Here is a 23,071-nt window from a genome sequence, read left to right on the forward strand (position 1 = left end):
TTCAATCCTAAATGATTAAAAATAATAATAATAACTAAACACTTCTTAATAAAATTCCTAGCGTTTATTATAATTTAAAAGCGAATAATCATAAAATTAATCATAATAAACCTATATATAATAATAATAATAAAATCCTTAATTAATATAAAAGAAAAATCAATAAAAAAATCGATTTCAATAAATAAGCTGTTTACCTGAAAAAATACTTGATGCTCCAAATTTAGAAGATGATTTTTACCTAAATATAATGGATTGGGGAAAATAAAATCTCGCAATAATTCTTAGTGATGAAATTTTTCTTTGGAACGACGGAAATATAGTAAATCTTTTAAAGTCTTCCGAAAATAAGCCTACTTCATTATAATTCTTACCCTCTAAACCAAATATATTAGCCATAGGATTTTCCGATTCTTCTATATAATTATGGGATACTGAAAAAGGCCAATAATTTAGGACAATGAAGGGTCACTTTTCAAGAGTAGGCTCCCTTTCTTGGAATCCATAGACCTCTTATATCCTTTCGAGTGGTAGTAGGGACAGCTAAATAATAAACCATGACATAAGACAACAAAAAATATCATATCTACCCTATAAGGACACGAATAGGAAGTTTGTGGATTAAAATGGTCTCCAGATGGTCTTAAAATAGCCTCTGGAAGTAACGATAACTCCCTAAGAATCTGGGACTTACACAAAAACATGGAAAACCTGCACCAACATAAAGCCGCTGTAAAAGCTATTTCGTGGTGTCCTTGGCAGAGGAATATTTTAGCGACTGGAGGTGGTGTAAACGATAAAAGTATAAAAATCTGGAACATAAATAATGGAGAAAAAACGACATGTATAAACTCAGTTTTTGTAGACAGCTAAGTGTGTAGTATTTTATGGAATCCAAACGATTTCGAATTAATCACTTCTCATGGTTTTAAGGAAAACTAAATTGTATTATGGAATTATAATAAAATAGGAGGTAAAATTTAATAAATAAATTCCTTTTATGGGCATACAAATAGAGTTTTACATCTAAATTTGGGACCTGATGAGGAAATGGTATGTTCTGCTTCGGCTGATGAAACATTAAGGTTTTGGAAAATTTTCGGAGGGAAAGATGATTTTGATGGCTATTAAAAAAAAAATAGTTAGGAGGAGTTTGTAGAGAATTTTTATATTAGATGATTACTCTTTCTTATTTTATTTAAAATTATTTATTTTTGTTTTTATTGTAATATATGTAATTTTTTTTATGGTTTTATGTATTTTTTTTAAAAAAATATATATAATATTTTTATTATTTTTTTTAATCAAATTAGTATTTTTTTTTTTTTTTTGGTAAAAAATGAAAGATTTTAGAAATAATTTTTTTTATTCAATTTTAAAATAAGGTTAAGGTTTTGAAAAGAGAATATTCCTTTTAAATCATAAATAATAAAAAATATCATTTTGGCATGATATATAATTATTCCCAGACTCAAAAAATCCAAATATATGTATAGAAATTCCCTAGCATACACTATCTAAATTAGAAGTTTGTAAATAAGAACTTAATAATCCCATAAAACAAGATACTAGGCAAAATAAATTCAACAAATAAGAAAAAGAATTAAGATTTTATGCCCAATTTCCATTATTTAATTATGGATATTTTCCTTAAACATGGGAAAGTACATTAATTTCAACAAAAGAAGGTTTTTTTGTAAAAAAAAAAATATATATAAAAAAAAAATGTTTATATAAAAAAAGGGAGATGATGATCCTTTAGATATAGTAGATTTAAGTTTACCAGATAAAAAAACTGGCGATATTTATTAAGTGAATATTTTAGGTTGTTTCTGTCTTATTGATTAAGGCGAAGTTGATTGGAAAATAATAACAATAAATAAATAAGAAGCACTTTAAAACAAAGTAATTATAAATATATATATATATATATATATATATATATATATATATTTATATTTATATTTATTAAAATAAATAAGATTGAAAGTTTAAAAGATATAGAATATCATTAACCTGGAAGAATTAAATCAATTAAAAATTGGTTTAAATTTATTAAAGTTTATGATGGGAAAAAACCTAATATTATACATTATAATGAATAGATTTTTGATTAAGATAGAGCTTTAGAGGTTATTCATGAAAATCATATTTTTTGGAAATAATTATTCGATAAAAATTTAAATAGTGAAAAATTAATTTAAAAAAGAAAAGAATTTAATATTTAATATTGAAAAAAAATATTTAAATTATAGAAAAAAAATTAATTTTAGTAAAAAGCTTAAATTATTTTAATAAATTTTCTTTTTGTATTAAAATTTATATTTGTTATATTTTTTTATTTTCTTTTTTCTTTTTTATTAATTTTTATACGTTTTTATTTTATTTTTTTAATGAAATAAAACAAAAATAAAAAACAATAAAACGGTAATTTTAAATGCAGTTTTTAAAAATAAGTAAAATATCATTAATAATTACTAAAAATAAAAGTAAAAATTATTATTATTTATTAATAATTAATTAATATATCATTAACAAATAATATACTTTTATTTTTTTAAATAAAGGAAAAAAATAAAAAATATTATTAATATATCATTAAATAATAATAAAAAAAAATGAAAAATTTTATATTTTTAACAATAATATTGTCATTAACATTATAACCTATAGTTTCACTATCTTCATTACCAAAATAAAGCAAATTATTACACACTTCACTAAAATTAGAAACAACACATTTAGGTAGGGCTTTACTTTCTATGGTACAATTAGGAAGTAATGTATCTTACGAATATGAAGATTTATTCAATGCAATAAATGATTTAAAAAACTCTTTGTATGAATCAAGAAATATCGAAAAAGATTTATATGAAAAGCAAGAAATAACACATAATAATATAATATATTAATTCTAGGCAAAGATATAAGAATTAAATGAAGAAGTAAATAAAAATATGAATTTATATTTATAAAATAAAATACATAAATTTATTATAATAAAGTTAAATAAATTAAATATTACTTTAAACCACAAATTAGATGAATAGGAAAACGAAAATAAAAATTTAGAAAAATAAAAAATAATGCATACAGACACATTAAATTAAATAGATTCTATTAAATTATAAATTGATTAGCTTAACTAAAAATTCAATGATGATTAAAACAATTTATAAACTTCTATAGAAGCTTTAGAATAAGCAATTGTTTTATTAAGATAATCTTAAATGTATTTTAAATATATAAATAAAAAAATATATATATATAAATAAATATATATATTTATATATGCTTATACATATATATATTTATAATATTTTTTTCTTTTTTTTTACTAATTTTATTTAAATAAATTTATTTGTTAATTAAAAAAAATTTATCAATTTATCGTTTAGTTTTATTAATTAACTATATAAAATATAAAAAAAAATATTTTATTAATATTTATATATTTTTTTATTTTAAAATTAGACATTTAGAAAATTCTTAATTATCAGGATTAGTTTAAATTAGAAAATAATATTAAGATTTAAGCTAAAAACTTACTTAAGTTGTTAAAAATTTTAGTAAGGATGTTCTTTTAATTGCAAAACCTGCTCTTTCTGTTTTGGCTTAATTAAATTCTGAAACTGAATAATCAACTATTTTATTAGCTATATCAGTCCTTGTTGATGTTTCTTAATATTTGAATTAAGGACATAATTAACTTAAAGTTACCTATTAAGATAAAATTTAATTTTTAACGAATGAATTAACTTCTTAATAAAAAATTGAAGAAAATTTAAGAACTGTTATAATTCCTAATATTGAAAGTATACTTAATTCGCTTTAATGTAATTTTTTTTTTTTTTTTCTATTTTTTTTTTTTTTTTTTTTTTCTTAAGTGGAAATTATTAGTCTTTTAGATTTAGTTGACTCTTTAAATGTTTAAATTAAAGAAACTTAAAATAATTTAGATGAAGAAAATAGATTATGGGATTTAAGAACAGAAAGACATAATATTTTGATTAAGAAATTTAATTAAGAGTATATTTTTTTTAATTTTTTTTTATTTTTATTTTTTTTCAGAATTGAAATTGTTGAATAAGCTATTGATGTACTTACAGATGCTTATAAAAGAAATTTATCTGAAAATTGATTTTTTTTATATATATTTTATTTTATAAAATAAAATTATTATTCTACATTATTATTAGCATTAAAAATTATTTACTTAAAAAACAAAAATTATAATTATAATTTTTTTTTTTTTCTTTACTTTATTAATAAATTATAATTTTTTATTATGAAATATTTTACTAAATTAATATAATGGTTTAATTTTTTTAAAAATAAAAACATGTCTTGATAATATGAAATTTAGTTTATAAATAATAATTTTTCATTTGAATATTCAATTTCTTTTATTTAAACAATATAAAATATAATTTTTTAAAAAAATAAAAAAAAAATTAATTAATAAATAAAATCATTGTATTTGGAAAGGAGAATCAAAATGTAATTAATATATATATTTTTTTTCAAATATAAAAATATGATTAATGAAAAAAAAAATACTTAAATTAATTAAATTTTATATATATTAAAATAGATTAAAAAAGATAAGTTTTTATTTTTTTTAAAAAAAAATTAAATAAATGTATTAATTTTTAATAATAATTTAATAATAAACAATAATTAACATTAAAATCTACCTATAAAATATAAAATACTAATTAAATTTATCTTTAAAAATACTTTTATCAAAAAAAAAGTTATAAATAGAATAAATAACTGTATTTTTTTTTTATTTTAACTTGAGTTGTTAAACATTTAATTTATTAATAGATAATATCTTTTTAAATTTTAAATTTAATTATAATAAAATAATTAATATGAAATTTTATAATATATACAATGGTTTGATATATAAAAATATTTTTAAAATCTATAAAATCATTTATTTTAATGTATGCATGATTTAAAGAAATAAGTAAATTTTTTATAATTTTATGTAAATATTTTTTTAAAGAAATATATTTTTATAAAAATATTTCATAAAAAAAAATTATATTATTAAATATTATATATTAATATTCATTAAAATATTAATAATAAATAACAAAAAATATTTATTAAACCGAAACAAATTTATAGATCATAATAATTATAAATAACAATTTTTTAAAAACTTCGAAAATAAAAGTGAATAAAAATAATAATTCAGATAAATTTTATAAATTATATATTTTGATAATTAGATTTATTTTAACAAAAAATTAATAATTTTTGGAAATCTAATAAACTTATTTTTTTTTAATAAAAAATAGGAATAATAGAAGTTTTCCTTGTAAATTAAAATAAAAAAAAAATTATTTGAGGATAAGCTATTATTGTTTTGATATATTAATACAAAATATTAATTTATATTTAAATATAATAAGCAAAATACTAATTAAAAAATAAATATTACAGTTTTATGATCTTGGATAAATAATATATAAAATTAATTATGAAGAGGAGTTGATTTTTAAAATGCTTAAACATATTTAAACTAGAAGTATTTTTTTTTTAAAAATAAAAATATATTTTAATAATTTTATTAATTTTGAAAAAAAATATAGAAAAAATAGATATTTAAATAAATAATAAAAGCTTTGTATGATAAGAAAAAATATAAAAAAAGAGTTTATAATATATAAAATTATTATATATTTTCTTTTTTATAATATTAACATATATATACATTTCTATTCTAAATAATAGAAATTAAATATATAAATTTAAATTATTTGAGATATGATAAATAAGAAAATATTAAGAAAAAATAATAGTTTTTCTAAATATCCCTCTTGTTATTAACTTTTATGCTATATAATAATTATTTATTTGATTTTCACATTTTATTTTATAAATCTTTAAATAATTAATATAAAATAAGCTAAAGACAACTAATTTTTTTTTTAAATAACAGTAAAACAATAAAATATAAAAAAAATTAAAAAAATAAAATAAAGGTAACATTAATTGTAGTATTTACAATTTGTTTGATATAGCTATTATTTTCTGGATTTGTTACATGTTATATAGATCCAACAGATCCTCTAGCAATTTAGTAAAAGGAAGCAACACTAAATAAGTTTGAATTTTTTTTAATTAATAAAAATATAAGAATAACTTTAAAATAATAATAATAATTATAAAAAAATATTAATAATATAATATAATTTTCTTATATATTATATTATAATAAGTGAAAAAAGCATTTCAATAAAAGTAAATTTTTATTGTTAATATTGTTATGTTTACGTAAATCAGCAAACAAAGCATTGTTAAAAATGCAAAAGGTTATTTTATTTAAATAAAAATTAATAAATATATAATAGTTTATATATTTATCTATTATATTAAATAATAAAGATGTGTGAATAATTTTGACCATCATTGTAAATGGATAAATAATTGCATCGGATAGAAAAATTATAGGTGGTTTATTTATATGATTGTTTCAGTTTGGCTTTTTATGTTATTATATATAATTAGTAGTGTTTTTATAATATAAATATATTAGAAATAATCTAAGATTTATATAACTTAAGAGTAATTTTATTTAAATTGTATTGGGAATTCTTTGAGTAGTTTAGTTTTTATTTTTATTACTTAATTAATAATTTTCCATATATATTTATTCTTTAAATAAATTACGACTTATTAATATATAATTTAGTAAAGAAATAAAAAATAAAATATAGTTTTTCCAATTAAAATAGATATCAAAAATAGTTATAATAAAAAGAAATAAAAATCAATTATAGATAGCAAAAAATAAAAAGATTAATTTAATTAATAATTTAAATTTAAAAAAGATAGTTAAATTGATAAAGAAGAAAAAAATAATATAAAAACATAAAAAATATAAAAAAAATAAAAAATAAATAAAAAATAATAATATTAATAATAATAATAATAATAACAATAATAATAAATATAATAAATAAAATAGTTTTAATAATAATAATAATAATAGAAAGATAATATTGAAATTAATAATTAATCGTATAATGAAACTGAAGTAAATTATATTTTTTATTGTGTTTTAAATATTTGTTTATATATAGAAATGTATGTAAAAAGATTTAGATTAATAAAATACAAGTAAATTAATTTACAAAAGAAACATTTTTAATTTAATAAAATCGTAAACTAATTTATCTTATTAAAATACAAACATAAATTTTACAAATCATTCTAGATCTTTAACATTTAAAAATAATATTTAAAAAAATGTATAATAATAATTTTAAAAATGATAAAAATATATTAGTTTTATTGATTATTAATATATATATTATTATTTTTTTCAATGTTTTTAATAAAAGAATATTTTTAATTTCATTATTTAAATTAATAATTATAAAGAAAATAATTATAAATATATTTAATTTCTAAATTATTAATAACAAATCTTGTATAGTAAATTATAAAATAAATATAGACTATTTAAACAATATAATTATTTTTAATAGCTAAATTTAAAATTATAAAATGAAAGATAAAGTAATAAAACTATTTTTATATTAAATAATAAAAAATTATAAGTTAAAATAAAATATAAATATATCTAAACTTATAATATATAAAATTATAACATATAATTAAATAGAATTTTTAAATTGATTGAATTTAAAAATGAATTTCATTTAATGTTTTTTTATAATATAATTTTTATTTATATTTATAAATATTATATATAATAATAATATACAAAATTCTTATATTATTTAATATAAAATATAAAAAAGTTATTATAAATTATATAAATATTATAACTTATAATGTTCAAATAAATAAATTATTAAATATGTATTTTATTATCTAATTAATCATAAAATTTTAATTAAAATTTTTAAAATTTCGATTTAAAAATATACTGATAGTACTATTAATAAAATTATTTTACATTTTATTTTATTTTACATTTTTAAATAAAAAAATAATATATATATATATTTTTTCATTAAAAAAAATAAATGATAAACATTTTAAACAAAAGTCTATTATAATCTAAGTTAAATTTATTTTCTTTAGATTTTAAAGATCAAATAGAGAACAAATATTATAATGATATAAAAAACGAGCAAAACAAATACATATTTTAACGATTAACCATATCTTCATTATTATGGCAATTCATAAGTTTTTTTGTTTAAAAGTTTATCTATGATTAAATTTTAGAATCATCAATTATTTTAATAAATCTTGTTGTTTTCTTAATATTATTATATTTTTTTTAAAAAAATAAGATTGTTTTTAATATTCTGTTATTTTTGGAAAGTTCTATATATGAAATAATTAGATTTTTAAATTTGTATTAATTAAAAACAGATTATATAAATGACTCTTAAAGCCATAATATATATATATGCTATGGATTTGGAATGTGTGTATATATATTTATTATGGGAACGCTTTTTAATAATTGGTATTTAAAAACTTTAAAAATTGCAATTCCTTTATTGATTATGCCTTTTATAGAAGGATATTAAAACTATTCAATTTAGTTATTTTGTGCTCATTTAATATACGTAAGCTTTGTTGGATTTGTACATTACTTTTTGGAAAGAAATAGTAAACAATAATTTCATTTGGAATATTTTTAAAAAATAAAATTAATGGAATATAAAAAGATTTTTGAAAAATATTTACCAAACGAATTAGTAGTAATTTCTAAAGAAAAATAAACAAATGAAAATACATGTAAATAAAGAAAAGCAAATTCAATTTTATAAACATAAAAGAGTTTGAATAATTTTAATTTTAATATTGTAAATAATTTTTAAAACAAAACTTAATTATAGCCAAATAGAGTTAAAAAGGAATTATATTAATCAAATAGTTATGTATTAAAAAGCAGTAATGATCACAATTTAAATTAAATAAAAGAAGATAAAAATTAAAAAATATAATGTTTTATTAATAAAAAATAAAATTTTAGCTCTATTTTTTATTAATAATAAATTTTATAAAAATAATAAGAGAGTTGTATTGAAATTAATAACGATAATTCATTAATAATTCCGTTAATAAATTAAAAATTTATTTCCACATTTTCTGATGTCAAAAATTAAATATTAAAAAAATTAAATAAAATTTTCAAAAATAAAATAAGTATATATTAAATAATTAAATCTTTATTAAAAAAATCTGAATAACATGACTAAGAATAAGATAAAATTTATTAATAATTATAATAATATAAAAAATATATAAACAATGATAATTTATGGTCATCATAAAAAATTAAAAATGAAAATGACAAAGAAAAAATTAATAAGAATAAGATTAATCTATATAAAATGACTAGATATATGAAATAGTAGAATGTTATGATTTAGAATAAGAAAAATATTTTGATATTACTATTATATGTTTACATTGGGATGGATTAAAATCAGTAATGGTATTATTAAATAATATTTCTGACACTATCATAAATAAGAGATTAGAATAGGTATAAAAACATAAAGATTTAACATTAGCTTCTATTACTCATGATTTAAGAACTCCTTTAAATTTCATAAAAATATGTTCAGAATAATGTTAACAGGAGAATATATTAGAAAATATATATTAATTATAAAATTTAATATAAATTAATTGTGAATTATTAATGAGTTTAATAAATGATATATTAGATACTTAATAAATATAAGTAGGAAAATTTAGATTAGTAATAAGTAATTTTGAATTACAATAATTATTTTAATAAATATAAGAATTATTTAAAATATAATGTAAAGAAAAGAATATTAATATATAATTTTAATTAGAATCTAATTAGTTATTTAATTCTGATAAAAATAGAATTAAACAAATACTAATAAATCTAATATCTAATGCAATTAAATTTACTTAAAATGGAAAAATAGATATATATGCCTATAGAATTCCACATAAAAATATTATTGCTATAAGTGTTAAAGATACTGGTTGTGGTATTCCTTCTTATTTATAAAATAAACTTTTCTCAGTATTTAATACTTTTGATCATAATAATGGAACTAATAAATAAGGTAATTTTTATATAATTCATAAAATAAAATAAATAATATATAAAATATTTAAAGGGGTTGGTATTGGATTATCGTTATGTAAAACATTAGTTTCATAATTAGGCCCTATTGATAAAATATTTTTAAAATCAGAATAAAATTAAGGATCTATATTTACTTTTCTTTTATATGAAGATATGAACAATTAAGTAGGAGTTAATATAGATAATAATGATATCTAGTCAATTTAAGAATTTTAATAAATTTATTTATATGGAGATAATATAAGTGAGATTATTCAAGAATATAGCAATTTTAAGAATGTTGATTGTATAGATTAAAAGATTAAAAGATATAATAATAAAAATCTAAAAAATGATTCAATTGAAAAATATGATTTAAGTTAAAAAAATTAAAAAAATGATTTAAGTATATAAAAATAATAAAATAATTAAAATATGAGTATAAATGATATATGTCAATTATAAAAAAATTAAAGTCTTGATAATAAAATATAATTTGAATAATTTTTTTAAAAAATACTTATTGTAGATGATATGTGCTTTAATATTATAGCTCTTAAATATTTTTTTAAAATATATAATATAAAAATTGATACTGCTATAAATGGATTAGAAGCGTATAATAAATATAAAATAAATTAATATAAATTAATATTAATGGATTTATAAATGCCTATTATGAATGGACATGAATCTATTAAATTAATTAGATAATTTGAAAAGGAATTTAATATTAATCCATCTATTATTATTGTAAATAGTGCTAATATTAATTAAGATGATATTTAATAAAGTGTAGATTGTGGTGCAGATTAACATATTGCTAAGCCTGTTGATACTTAAAATTTAAGATAATTATTATAAAAATACGCATTTGCATATTGAAGTCTAAATAAAAAATTTTCCATTATAAAAAAGTTATATTGATAGTGATATTTATGTTTATATTAAATAACATTATATTTCATTTATAAACAAATCAAAATTAAAAACACTTTAAAAATATTTAATAAATAAAATATTAAGATAATAGAATATTATTATAATAATAAAATATATATATTTATAAAGATAATTTATATAAACTAATATAAATTAGTAGCAGTAATATTTATAATAAAAATTTTTGAAAATACATAGAAATATATTATATTTATTAATTTAGTTAAACGAAATTACAAATATAAAATTATTAAATAATTAAATAGTAAATTTTTAATGAAATTAATTAATATAAAAAAAAAAAAATTATTATATATTATTTATAAATAATAAATTTCATAGGAAATTATAAAATTTTTATTTAATTAATATAATAATTATTTTTTACATTATTAAACAAAAAAAATAAAATAAAATAAATATTAATAAAATTAAAATATATTAATAAAAAAAATCAAAAATAATATAAAAAATATTATTTATTATTTATTTTAAAAAATTAAAATAATAATATGAAATATTTATAAATTAAAAAAAAAATTAAATAAAAGTGATGCATTTAAAAATATATAATTTAATACATATATATAAATATATATATATATATATATATATATATATATATTTATAATAATATATATTTATATACAAACATATATAATTAAATATAAATTTTTTTATTTAATCATTTAAAATAATATCCAAAAATACTTAAACAATTTAAATCCTCAATCTACATCTTAAATATTTATCTTTACTAAAATACAGCTATTTTCCTAAAAATCTAAAGCTTTATTTCTTAAAGGAACAATTCTATATCCTGGTCTTATAGTATCAACAGGTAAAGCATATTATCCAAGTTATGTATCTAAAAGAATATCGCTATCCATAACTCTAAATATTAATAAGCTCAATTCAGGACATCTTAATTTAAACTCAAAAATTTTACTATTCCATATTGGATGAAATCCATTATCACTAATAATTCTTGTTTTTCTCGGTTTATTATTTTTTTCATCTTTTTAGGTCCCTCTGATAAATATTTACACATAAGGATCAACTACATCAAAAGTATCATTTTCGTAATTATCTGGTCTTAATTATTAGCCAGAAATTATTTATATTTATAGTATTTTTCTTACTTTATCTATTTCAAAAGGGTATATCCCATTTTAATTATTATTAGTATTATTTTAAATATTTTAGCATTTGTTTATATTATTATTACTGTTGTATAAATCATTAATATTTGTGTTTTAATAATTACAGTTTTATTACATGTATTTGTGTTTTAATACATATCCACAACTTATGCCTCCATTTTCTTAAAATTTCGATAAATTTAAAAACATAGGGAAATCGTTTGTTTGAAAATTCAAAGCTACTTGCTAAACTCCATGTATGAAAAAAGGAATTGGATCATAGTTTGAAGAATCTAATCTCAAACAACATGGATAAACCCTTAAAAAGTGTTTTTTATTAAAATCTATGAATTCTTTTGGATGCTTTTTAATAAGTTTATTGGAGTAAATTTCAGATATAGAGCTAACTTACCAAATGAGGCGATTATCATCAAAAATATTCAATTTACAACCGAACAAAGTAGAAATTCTTAAAAATTCCTTACAAAGTTGTATCGTTTTATTATTTTTTTGTTCTACTTTTAATTAATTAATTTCTTTTAATTTTTATAAATCTGCTAAATTCTAATTACATGTTTTATTTTATATTTCTTTTTATTTTATAATATCTTAGTATAATATATCATCAAAGTAAGCATCTTCATAGTTTTATTATGGTTATTATTATAAATTATTAATAAAATTAATATCATTATTATTATTACTATGATATCTATTATTATAACTATCATTAACATTATAGTTATAATTATAATTAAAACTATTTTCATTATTATTCTAATTATTATTATTATTATAATTATTATTATTATTATTATTATTATTATTAATATTATTATTAAAAAAATTTTAATACTATTATACATATAATATTTTTTAATTTTCATTTATAATTTTTTTTAATTAGTTTTATTTTTATAAATACATTTTAAATTTAGTACCTTAATTATTAAAAGTTTCCTTTGAAATTTCAGATTCAAGATAATTAGGCATATATTCACTATTTTTAGACAATATATTCAGATCATTTTCACTATATATTTCAAAATCATCTTCATTTACATCTTAAATTATAAACTAGTCTATATTTAATTTAATATCTTGAATAGAACCTTTTGATTTTATTAAAATCTTATTTTTCAATTAATTTGGAGACAAAAAATTCTCTTATTTTTCCCAATCATTTGGTAATATATAAAGTTTATCTTTTAATATATTCATAATCATGAATGAAATTATTTTTTATTAATTTATAGAACAATGATTTTCGAAAGATAAAATTAAAGGATATATTGAATATTAAAAAGCATATTAATTTATTGTCTCTAAAACTGTTTTAAATGGAATTTTAGTTGTTAATGTATGACCATGTGTTACTATTGGTTCTCCTTTATCACCATCCTTTAAAAATATATATGTATATATAAATATATATATATATAAATATATATATATATTTATATATTATTATAAATTTATAAATATTTTAATATTTTTCTTTTATTTTTTATAATAAATATATAATTATTTTATTATTTTTTTTTAATATATTAATATAACCATAATTTATATTTTATTAGTAAAAAAACCCATATGTCTATCTCCACGCATCTACATCCTTTTTAAAAAGCATTTATATATGCTTAACATGATGAGTTTCCTGAAAATTAATTAGATTCTAAATATGTATTATGTGAAGAATTTATAAAATAATCTGTTAAAGGTCGATCCATATCCTATTTATATACATTTTTTAAAAAAAGTCTTATTATTTAAATAAAAGTACTTAATAAATTGTCTATTTTTTAGGAATAAAAATACAGTTTTCATCACTAAATAGTATATTAGAAAATTAATAAAAGGAAATTTTTAATAAACTTAATAGTTTTGCAGTATCTAAATTATTATCTTAATAGTTCAATATTTATTTAAAAAAATGAACTATTTCTTCTAAACTTAAATCCTATTATTATTCAACTTTATAAAATTATTAATATTAAATAGGATTCATAACACCTAAATGCTCTTATTATTCATCTTTTTTTTAAAATAAAATAAAATATATAAATAATTTTACATTTATTATATTATGGACAATATTTAGTAAATATTTCTATTAATTCTTCTTTTTTATTTATATCTCTTATAATATTAACGAATTCTCCCTAATCGATTTACCCATTTTTATTAACATCATATTTATCAAAAAGATTATTTAAATATTTCTTATTAATATTTATATGCAATTCTTATAAAAGAGTTTTTGTTTCTTCAAAATCTAATTATTTATTACCGTCTTTATCTGCATTTATAAATAAAATATTTGCCAAATGTTTTACTTAATCTTATCTTTTTTCTCTATTTATTTATTTAGAAATATATATTAATATTCTTTTTTTTATATTTACAAAAAATCATGTTAAAAAGATTTAATTGCAAAATACTATATTGAATATTGGAAATAATCTCTTTCTTATTCGCAATAAAATTCTAAAATTAAATGCATTTTTACAGTCTAAATCTTAAGTATCCTATATTAATTTTATTTATTATTAAATTCAGTTTGTCTTGATATATCCACTATATCATTTAAATAAATTCTAGATTTAGTATATTTTTTGTTAGGGGATATCCATTATAGAATTCTATAGTCATCATCTAATATATAAAATATTCTCCAATGCTTTTTTTTACCTTTAGAATAATACTTTTCGATTTTCATTCCATATGTTATTTAATTTAAAGCATTTGGTAGCATTTTTTCGTCAAAATATTCTAGCTTAAATTTTATGTCTTATCTTTTATTTAAAAAATGCTTCATTTAAATATTTATTGAATTTTTTTTAAAAAATTAGTGTTTTATAGTATTTTTTTTATATAATAATAATAAAAATTATTAATCGAAAATATTAAACTGAATAAAAATCCATATTAATATATATTATTTATTTATATTAAAAGAATAAATTATTTATATTTAAATAAAATAAAATTATGAGTTTAGTTTAAATTTTAATTACTTTTACTTGAAAAAAAAAAAGTATTCAGATATTATAAATAATATTTTTTTAAAAAATATTTTAATTAAAAAAAAAACTATATATATATATTATTATATATTACTTTTTTATTTTATTTAATTTTATTTTTTAACAATATGTTGATAAAAAAAAAAAACTAATGTATAAAGGTTTTCTTTTTTTTATTAAAATAACAGAAAAAATAAAAAATAAAAAAAAACATTTAGTAAGTAATATATATTCTTTTATGTTTATATTTGTATTTTAAATTATATATATATATATTTATATTTTTTAATGTTTTTTTTTAATCTTTTCTGTATTTTTTTTTTAGAAATTCTAAATTAATAATAAATAAGGATATAATTTTATTTTATTTTCTTTTATTTTTTGATCATTGAGTTTTTTAAAAAATAAATAAAGAGAAAAAAATAATAAAAAAAAACATCAGTATAATAACTTGTAATAAATATTTTTAATATGTTTCTAAAAATTTAAGAAAAAAAAAATAAAAAAAAAATTATTATAATCATATATTTATTTGTAAAATTTATATACATTTATATTAATATTTTTAAATATTATATTATTTATTTTTCTAGCTTACTATAAATTGTTTTTTATTTTTTCAATTAAATCTTATTGAAAATATAAAAAATAATTACTAAAAAATAAAAAATAAAATATCTCAAAATGACACATTCTTTAGAAATATTAGACGAAGGATTAGAATACAACTTCGTTTTTAAATCAATACTATTCGATAAATTGAAAAAATTTATAGGTATATATTACTGAATTAAAGATATAAAAATTACATTATTTTTTTTTATTATATTTAAAAGAATTAAATAATATTTGTAAATACAATAATGAAGTAATTGTATATAAGCATCTAAAAATAAAAGGACTTTAAATATAATATTATAGTGAAAAAGATGCAGTTGTAATTTCGTAAAAACATTTTATTTTATTTTCATTTATTTATTAAATTATCCTATGTTTATATTAAAAAATAGAAAAAAAAAGAAAAATATCTAAATCCATATAAATTTGCGTATCATATATGGGAAAAAATTAATATTTAAATGAAATATTATAATGGATTTAATTGTATAAGAAAAAAATAAAAATATTTTACTAAAATTAAAAATATATTTAAATCTAAAAATAAAAAAAATTAAAAATAGTTACTGATGTTTGTTTCAAATGTATATAAATTACACCTACCTTTTTATGTTTCAGATAATATTTTTAAAGTTTGGATTAAAACATTTCCTTTCGATTATCCTATTTAGATTTTTGCGATAATGTTGAAGATTTAAATAACTGTAACTCTGTTGTATATAGTTTTTAAGTAAAAATATCTCTGTTTTATATAAATTTATATAATAGTTTTTCTTTTTTCTTTGTATATTAAAATTAAATTTATTTATAATTTAAAAATACTTATCTTTTTATTTTATTTTTAAACAAAAAAAAGGATCTAAGTTCTTTAGGATCTAATTTACATATAAAACCAAATAATCTTTTTAATATAAACTTATGTATAAATTTAATAGAACCTCAATAATTTATAAGAGTAAAGATTATAAAATGATTTTTTTTATTTTCAAACAAACAAAATATTATTTACTCTTATTTTTTTTATTCAAAAAAAAAAAAAAAAAAGTAATTAAAAGTAGAATTTGAAGTTTCTTTTATTTTAAATAGAATTTTTCAATTAGAATTAACTGATTTTATGAGTTAAAATCAAATGATTATAAGATTAGTATTTTTTTATTTTTTTATAACAAAAAATTATTAAAAAAACAAAAAAAGTTTCTAAAATTTATTTCATTGATACCTTGTGAATCCTAATATACTCTTTTAGCACATAAAGAATTACCTAATTTAAAAGCTAAAACAAATAAAATATATTAATATGAAATAGTTTCATAAATATAGCTATCACTATCATATGTAAAATAGAATTAAGTAATAAACTTTATATTTTATAAATATAATAAAAATTAATTAAAATAGATAACAATAAATTAAAGTAATATTTTTTAAGTAATACACCCAATTAAATTCAATAATTAAAACTCGAAAATAATTTGGAGTTCATTTAATATATTTAAAATCTTCTTTGAAAATATAGCCAATGTAACTATAAATGATGGATATAAATTAGCGATTTTTTTCTATAATAATTATTAAGACATAGAAAATTTTCTTATCTCATGTATAAACTATGTTTATGTTATTTATATAATATAAATAATTACAATAAATTTGAGTTAATAAAGCATTATTGATTTTAATGAAAATTAAGTTAATTTTAAAGTAAAATTATTGGAAGATACTATAAATTAATATTAAAAAGATAATACTATTTTAGAATTACCAGAATTAAAATAACCTATATAATTTTAAATTTGTTAATATTTTTAAAATTAAGACTAACCAAACGAATTATCATTATTTTATATAAGTAGAATATATTTTATTTTAATTTTTTGTTATTTTTATTTTGTTAGAAATTGGATAATAACCTGAATTTAGTTTTTTTGAAAATGAACTTCTATTTTCTATCCTCAAATATAAGAAACTTAATAATAAAAATATTTAATTAATCTTCTTTTATTTGCTTAATTATATAAATAGTTTAATCCTTAAGTTTAAAAAAATTTCTTAACTTTTAATCGTGAAGTATTTTTTTTTTTTTATTAAACCAAAAATAAAATTTAATATAATAAAGGTTATGATATTAAGTTAAGATTTTTTCTTTGATTACTCAACTCTTAATATTTCAAAATAAAAGAAACAATATATATCTATATAAAAACTAGATGTATATTTTAATATTAATATTTTATATTTATTTCATTTATAAAAAGTTTAAACATATTTAAAATAATGTAAAATTTTCAAGTAATAAAAATTAAATTGGTAAAATAGAACATGATACTTTATGTATTTGGAATAAAAAAATTAATTTCCAAGACTAAATTACAGACGCATAAATATAGGAATATTGTTAAAGTTTACTTGAATATTCTTAACTTAAATAATAATAAATATGATTTAATTATATTTTGTAAAATTTAAATAAACAAGTTATAAAATTTATGTATTATCAAAATCTATTTATATGTATTTTTTATAAATATAAAAAATATATTTTTCGAAACAAAACCTTTTTTTATAATAAATTAATAATATCAATTAGAAAGATAATCTAATAAACAATATTTTTTTTTTTTTTTTTTCAGAAAATAACTTTATTTTCATATTAATATTTATCAAGTTCAAGTTTGTTTTCTAGAAATATAACTTCTGAATTTTAATTATTATTTTTATTAAAGAACATATTTTCTTAAAGTAATTCTAAATGTATACATTTTAAAGCAGATCTTTGAGCATTTAAAAATTCTATATTTCTTTAAATTTTTAAAAGAGTATTTTTTATATATTCATTAACAAAAGGATGAAAATATTCCACATTTTATTATTATTTATTATTTAAATAATCAACTAAATTTTTTCTAAAGCTTTTATGAGAAATAAGATATTAATCTTTCATAGGTCCAATTTTAAGATTTTTTCTTTATAAAAGTTAAGCCAAAGATTTTTTAAGAAAATTTTCTAATTAATTATTTTTATTTATTTCAAGTTTCATATTATTTGACGACTTTTTTTTTTAAAAAAAAAAAATAAATAAATAAAAAAATAAAAAGTTAAGATATTTATTTTATACTTAAAGAATTATTTATTTTTTTATATAAATATCACATTCTGGATTAAATAAAGGCTAAAGTCTTAATGGAAATAATTATTTTGTTTTATTAGATTTGTTATATACTTATCCTTATTAGATTTATTTTTATTTATTTAATTTATAGTCCTAATTATTATATATATTCAATGAATTTTACTAATCATCTTCTTCTGGAATCATTAAATTTATTTCATTTTCTTCATCTGAAGAAATAATATATAGGGAAGAATCTATTAATTTATCCATTTTAAGCTTATCTTTTTTTTCTTATTTTATAATTTCTATTTCAAACCTCCGCTTTTCAAAAAAAATTAATAAAATAGATATAAAATAATCATATATACTTTAAAATTATTTTTTAAATAATCTGTTATCATTTTTTTCAAGCTGCTATTAGCTTATTCATATTAATTTAAAACCATTCTATTATGATAATATTAAGATTTTTTAGCATTTCCTTAATAAAAATAAATTTTTCCAAATAAATCATATGAGTGCAACTCATTATTTATATTTTCACACAACCAACTCATATGCAAATATTTAACACAATAAATGTAGGCAATCTTTAATATTTAAATAAAAAAAATTATAATATATAAAAATTAAGTATATATGTATATAAATATATTTATATATTTATATAATATATTATATATATATATTTATATATATATATATAATTTATTATATATATTTTTATATATATATATAATTATTTTACATCATATTTCTCTACTTACATATATGCCTTAGTCAAATATTTATAAGCCTTCATTAAGTATTCATACTAAATATTTAAAAATGCTATTTTTTTGAAACTTCTAAGTATTTGAATAGCCTCTAAACATAATTCTAATTCTATAAGAATTTTAGCCATCTAACAAAAGACAAAAATTTAAAAATGATATTATTATTTGAATTTTTATAAATATTTGAAATGCTAATCAATTAATTTTTTTAAATTTTCTCTTGTTTTTTTTTCTTATTAACATTTTTAAACAAAAATTAAAGTCTATTCACATATTTCTTGATTTTAATTATAAAAAGATATTACTAATTAGTCTTCATGTTTTATTTTCGAAGAATTTTTTATATTTTCAATATCTTAGGAAAACAAAAGGAATATATCTTGCCCATGTCTTATTTTTTTTTTTATTATTAATCTTATTAGATCTTCCTTTAATACTGGTATTCTGATTCTTTCAAAAAGCGAACTTTTTAATTTTATGTTTTTACATTAGCACTTTAATATCTTAATTTTTAAAACTTTGATTTTTCTTAAAATATACTATTTTATTCTTGATCTATTTGTTTTTTTTTTGGTATTATTTTTATACTCGTTTACAAATTAGATTAATCCTCTAAAAAATTCTAGTTTTTTAAGTTTCTTAGTCTCTCTGATGAAAAGTTTTTTCTTAAACTTTAAAAATTTTAGGTATTTTCTTTCATTATTAAATAATATTTTTATTTTTTTTCATAAGATTTAGCTTTTCGTTGAAGTATACTAATTTACTTCTCTATTTGTTTTTCATATTTAGGTGTTTCGATGAATTCTTTATTTTACTTTCAGTAGTGCATATTTATGTGTTACTATAATAGTCTTAATTTAATGTTTCACCTGTAATTGATGTCGGAATATTTCTATTTGTAAAATAAAGAACTTTACTTTATGTTTAAGAAGATTATACAGGTTGATTATATTAATTTCTTGGAGAACGTTTCGTACTTTCTCTTGTCGAAAGCATTTTTTTAAATGAAACTTAGGAAGATACTAATGACATATTGTTATTTACTTTTAAATTAGCGAAAAATTCTTACATTTATTAATATATAATTATAAAAATTATTTTTAGTTTATATGTATTATAAATTATTATTAAATATATTTTTTTTATTTTTATTAAAAAAAAATATGTTAAATAATATATATATATATAATTTATATTTTATATTTTTTTTTTTGTTTCAATGTTTTAAAAATTAATATATATTTCCTATTAAAGATTTGTCTTTATTATTAATATTTTATATACTTCTTTATGTTTTTTAAAATGGAGCATTTTATATAAACTTTCTAATTAATTGTTTATAAATAAAAATATATATATAATAATATATATATAAATAGATATATAAATAAATATATTTATATTTATATTTATATTTATATTTATATTTATATTTATATATATTTTTATACAATTTTATATATTTATATAAATAAATTTTTATATATTTTACTAAATTTTAGTATGAATTTTATTTAAATTACTTTCGCCACCCCACCAACAAATACTAAATTTTTAGCTTTCTTTTTTTTTGTTTAAAAAAATAAATAAAAAAATAAAAAACTTTATAAATCAATGAAATTTATTATTAAGATTCAAATTCAATCATAATATCTTATATATCACAAGCATTTAAAGAATATTTTTCATCAAAAGAATCAATATCAATAATATGTTATCCTTCAAAATCTTTTCTACATATAATCTTAAATTTATAAATGAAAATATATAAGATATATAAATACTTAACAAGGTAAAAATTTTTTATTTTAATTAACTTTTTATAAATTAAATATCATAATAGTATCTTCAAATAGTTATAAATTTTTTTGTAAATCATTTATATTTTATTTTAAGTTTTATATATTATCTTTTTATTCTTTATATTCTTTTTCTAAAGATTTATTTTTTTAATTTTCTTGTTATTTAATTTATTATATTTAATTTTCGGAGTATTCTTTTTATTATTTTATTTAGTTTTCTAAATTTTATTTCGTTTAAGTAAAATTTTGTTCGTTTTATTTAATTATTAATTGATATTTTGATATTTTTTCTTAATTTATTTAAAAATATATTTCATTTTATTTAATGTTTTCATAATTTTATTTAATTATTTCATCTTTTTATTTAATTATTTCATCTTTTTTTTCAAAGTATTTTCTAAATATAAAATATTTTAAATAGTTTGATTTAAATTTTATTTTAATTAATTTATTTCTTATAAAAAATTGTTTATTTATTTTTCATAATCCATATTTTAATTAGAATCTTAATTATTTTTGAATTAATTAAAATTATAAATTTCATTTTAATATTTTTCAACTTCTTCCTTTAATTAAACGTTTTCTTTTTAAATTTTTTAAATTTCTTCAATTAATTAACTCCCCTTTTTAAACCCAAAATATGATCCTATTTCACTAAAAAAGACTCCTTATTCTTATAAATTCTCGTTATTTTTAATATTTTAATTATTATTATTATTATTATTATTATTATTATTATTATTATTATTATTATTATTATTATTAAAAAATTATGTTTTTAGTTTCATATATAAATCTATATATTTATCTTTATTAATTCTTTCAACTATTAATTATTCTTAAAAACTTAAAATTTGTTATCTTTATTTTTTAATAATTTAATCCTATATATTTTTATTTTTTTATATTTTTTATAATTATTTTTTACTAAATTATCTGATTATTTTTAACTTTATTCTAGTTTTTATTTTAATTCGCTTATTATTTTTTCTAAATAAGATTTTATTTCTCTTTCTTTTATTATTGCGTCTTTTAAAACTTTCAGTTTTTTCTTTAAAAGTTTGGTTTCATTTTAATCGGACAGTCGAGGGTCTAATGTCATTCTAAGTGCTTTTTAAATTAATATTTTTGTAAGAAATAATATTTTTTACCTAGACTATCTCTTAGTTTTGTGTTTATAATTTCTATTTTTTATTCATTATCCATTTTGATAGCAAGGTTTTTAATTTTTTATTATTATATTATTTAATATTCTATTATTTTATTTTTTTATTGATCACATATATTTTATAAATATTTATTATTTTAATTTTATTATAAATTGTATAATGTTTTATTATAAAAGATATAATTATTAATAATAAAATATAATAAATGAAAAAATTATATAATAAAGAGTATTTAATAATATCGCATAATATTTTAAATATAACAAAAAATACAATAAATTTATTTATTAAAATTGAAAAAAGATATGTTGTTATTTTTTATATTAAGATATTTTTTGTTTTAATTAAATAAAATAAAATTAAAAATAAAAATCATATTTATTTTAAAAAAAATGATAAATGTTTGTTAATATAATATTAAAAA

General features: G+C 14.9%; 4 protein-coding genes across 4 annotated transcripts, besides 53 other annotated features; 3 read left to right on the forward strand and 1 right to left on the reverse strand. All coding sequences in view use genetic code 6, as the record gives it.

Moving 5' to 3' along the window:
* Positions 1-250: 250 nt before the first annotated feature.
* Positions 251-6,127, forward strand: IMG5_172960 (inorganic pyrophosphatase family protein, putative; the record flags this gene model as incomplete). The annotated part of the gene is made up of 11 exons (XM_004029748.1): positions 251-973; positions 1,744-1,905; positions 1,983-2,187; positions 2,731-2,945; positions 3,006-3,232; positions 3,475-3,815; positions 3,888-4,029; positions 4,072-4,099; positions 4,595-4,608; positions 5,313-5,332; positions 6,000-6,127. The coding sequence occupies 11 exons, from the start codon at positions 251-253 to the stop codon at positions 6,125-6,127; spliced, it is 2,205 nt and encodes a 734-aa protein (XP_004029796.1).
* Positions 1,698-1,742: a microsatellite.
* Positions 1,911-1,965: a microsatellite.
* Positions 2,191-2,270: a microsatellite.
* Positions 2,235-2,290: a microsatellite.
* Positions 3,239-3,285: a microsatellite.
* Positions 3,242-3,292: a microsatellite.
* Positions 3,841-3,881: a microsatellite.
* Positions 4,999-5,038: a microsatellite.
* Positions 5,053-5,103: a microsatellite.
* Positions 6,128-6,135: 8 nt separating the features above from the next.
* Positions 6,136-6,210: a microsatellite.
* Positions 6,211-6,869: 659 nt separating this feature from the next.
* Positions 6,870-6,931: a microsatellite.
* Positions 6,871-6,928: a microsatellite.
* Positions 6,871-6,984: a microsatellite.
* Positions 6,924-7,008: a microsatellite.
* Positions 7,009-7,250: 242 nt separating this feature from the next.
* Positions 7,251-7,301: a microsatellite.
* A 285-nt stretch (positions 7,302-7,586) lies between these two features.
* Positions 7,587-7,636: a microsatellite.
* Positions 7,587-7,637: a microsatellite.
* An 86-nt stretch (positions 7,638-7,723) lies between these two features.
* Positions 7,724-7,806: a microsatellite.
* A 1,296-nt stretch (positions 7,807-9,102) lies between these two features.
* Positions 9,103-9,150: a microsatellite.
* Positions 9,151-10,416: 1,266 nt separating this feature from the next.
* Positions 10,417-10,483: a microsatellite.
* Positions 10,484-10,682: 199 nt separating this feature from the next.
* Positions 10,683-10,716: a microsatellite.
* A 10-nt stretch (positions 10,717-10,726) lies between these two features.
* Positions 10,727-10,942, forward strand: IMG5_172970 (response regulator receiver domain protein; the record flags this gene model as incomplete). Its single annotated transcript, XM_004029749.1, has 1 exon — positions 10,727-10,942. The coding sequence occupies one exon, from the start codon at positions 10,727-10,729 to the stop codon at positions 10,940-10,942; it is 216 nt and encodes a 71-aa protein (XP_004029797.1).
* A 461-nt stretch (positions 10,943-11,403) lies between these two features.
* Positions 11,404-11,454: a microsatellite.
* Positions 11,412-11,472: a microsatellite.
* Positions 11,473-11,559: 87 nt separating this feature from the next.
* Positions 11,560-11,672: a microsatellite.
* Positions 11,565-11,640: a microsatellite.
* Positions 11,565-11,649: a microsatellite.
* Positions 11,581-11,647: a microsatellite.
* Positions 11,673-11,727: 55 nt separating the features above from the next.
* IMG5_172980 (phosphatidylinositol-specific phospholipase x domain protein) lies at positions 11,728-14,962 on the reverse strand (the record flags this gene model as incomplete). Its single annotated transcript, XM_004029750.1, has 5 exons — positions 11,728-12,146; positions 12,267-12,695; positions 12,903-13,542; positions 13,731-13,939; positions 14,158-14,962. 5 exons carry the CDS (start codon positions 14,960-14,962, stop codon positions 11,728-11,730), a joined length of 2,502 nt encoding a protein of 833 aa, XP_004029798.1.
* Positions 12,169-12,226: a microsatellite.
* Positions 12,799-12,982: a microsatellite.
* Positions 13,551-13,606: a microsatellite.
* Positions 13,551-13,613: a microsatellite.
* Positions 13,553-13,626: a microsatellite.
* Positions 13,564-13,636: a microsatellite.
* Positions 13,606-13,686: a microsatellite.
* A 124-nt stretch (positions 14,963-15,086) lies between the features above and the next one.
* Positions 15,087-15,137: a microsatellite.
* A 53-nt stretch (positions 15,138-15,190) lies between these two features.
* Positions 15,191-15,233: a microsatellite.
* Positions 15,196-15,233: a microsatellite.
* A 970-nt stretch (positions 15,234-16,203) lies between these two features.
* On the forward strand, positions 16,204-16,503 carry IMG5_172990 (hypothetical protein; the record flags this gene model as incomplete). Its single annotated transcript, XM_004029751.1, has 2 exons — positions 16,204-16,274; positions 16,352-16,503. Coding segments are annotated over 2 exons (222 nt in total), but the record flags the coding sequence as incomplete, so codon positions are not given.
* Positions 16,284-16,338: a microsatellite.
* Positions 16,504-18,848: 2,345 nt separating the features above from the next.
* Positions 18,849-18,882: a microsatellite.
* Positions 18,883-19,534: 652 nt separating this feature from the next.
* Positions 19,535-19,638: a microsatellite.
* Positions 19,536-19,644: a microsatellite.
* Positions 19,545-19,657: a microsatellite.
* Positions 19,658-21,014: 1,357 nt separating this feature from the next.
* Positions 21,015-21,079: a microsatellite.
* Positions 21,026-21,119: a microsatellite.
* Positions 21,069-21,126: a microsatellite.
* Positions 21,109-21,197: a microsatellite.
* A 597-nt stretch (positions 21,198-21,794) lies between these two features.
* Positions 21,795-21,861: a microsatellite.
* Positions 21,795-21,874: a microsatellite.
* Positions 21,875-22,016: 142 nt separating this feature from the next.
* Positions 22,017-22,096: a microsatellite.
* Positions 22,097-22,182: 86 nt separating this feature from the next.
* Positions 22,183-22,243: a microsatellite.
* Positions 22,244-22,698: 455 nt separating this feature from the next.
* Positions 22,699-22,796: a microsatellite.
* Positions 22,700-22,744: a microsatellite.
* Positions 22,788-22,830: a microsatellite.
* The last annotated feature ends 241 nt before the right edge of the window (positions 22,831-23,071 follow it).

This window comes from Ichthyophthirius multifiliis (assembly GCF_000220395.1).
Source record: "Ichthyophthirius multifiliis unplaced genomic scaffold scaff_1120509251269, whole genome shotgun sequence".
Taxonomy (NCBI): Eukaryota; Ciliophora; class Oligohymenophorea; order Hymenostomatida; genus Ichthyophthirius; species Ichthyophthirius multifiliis.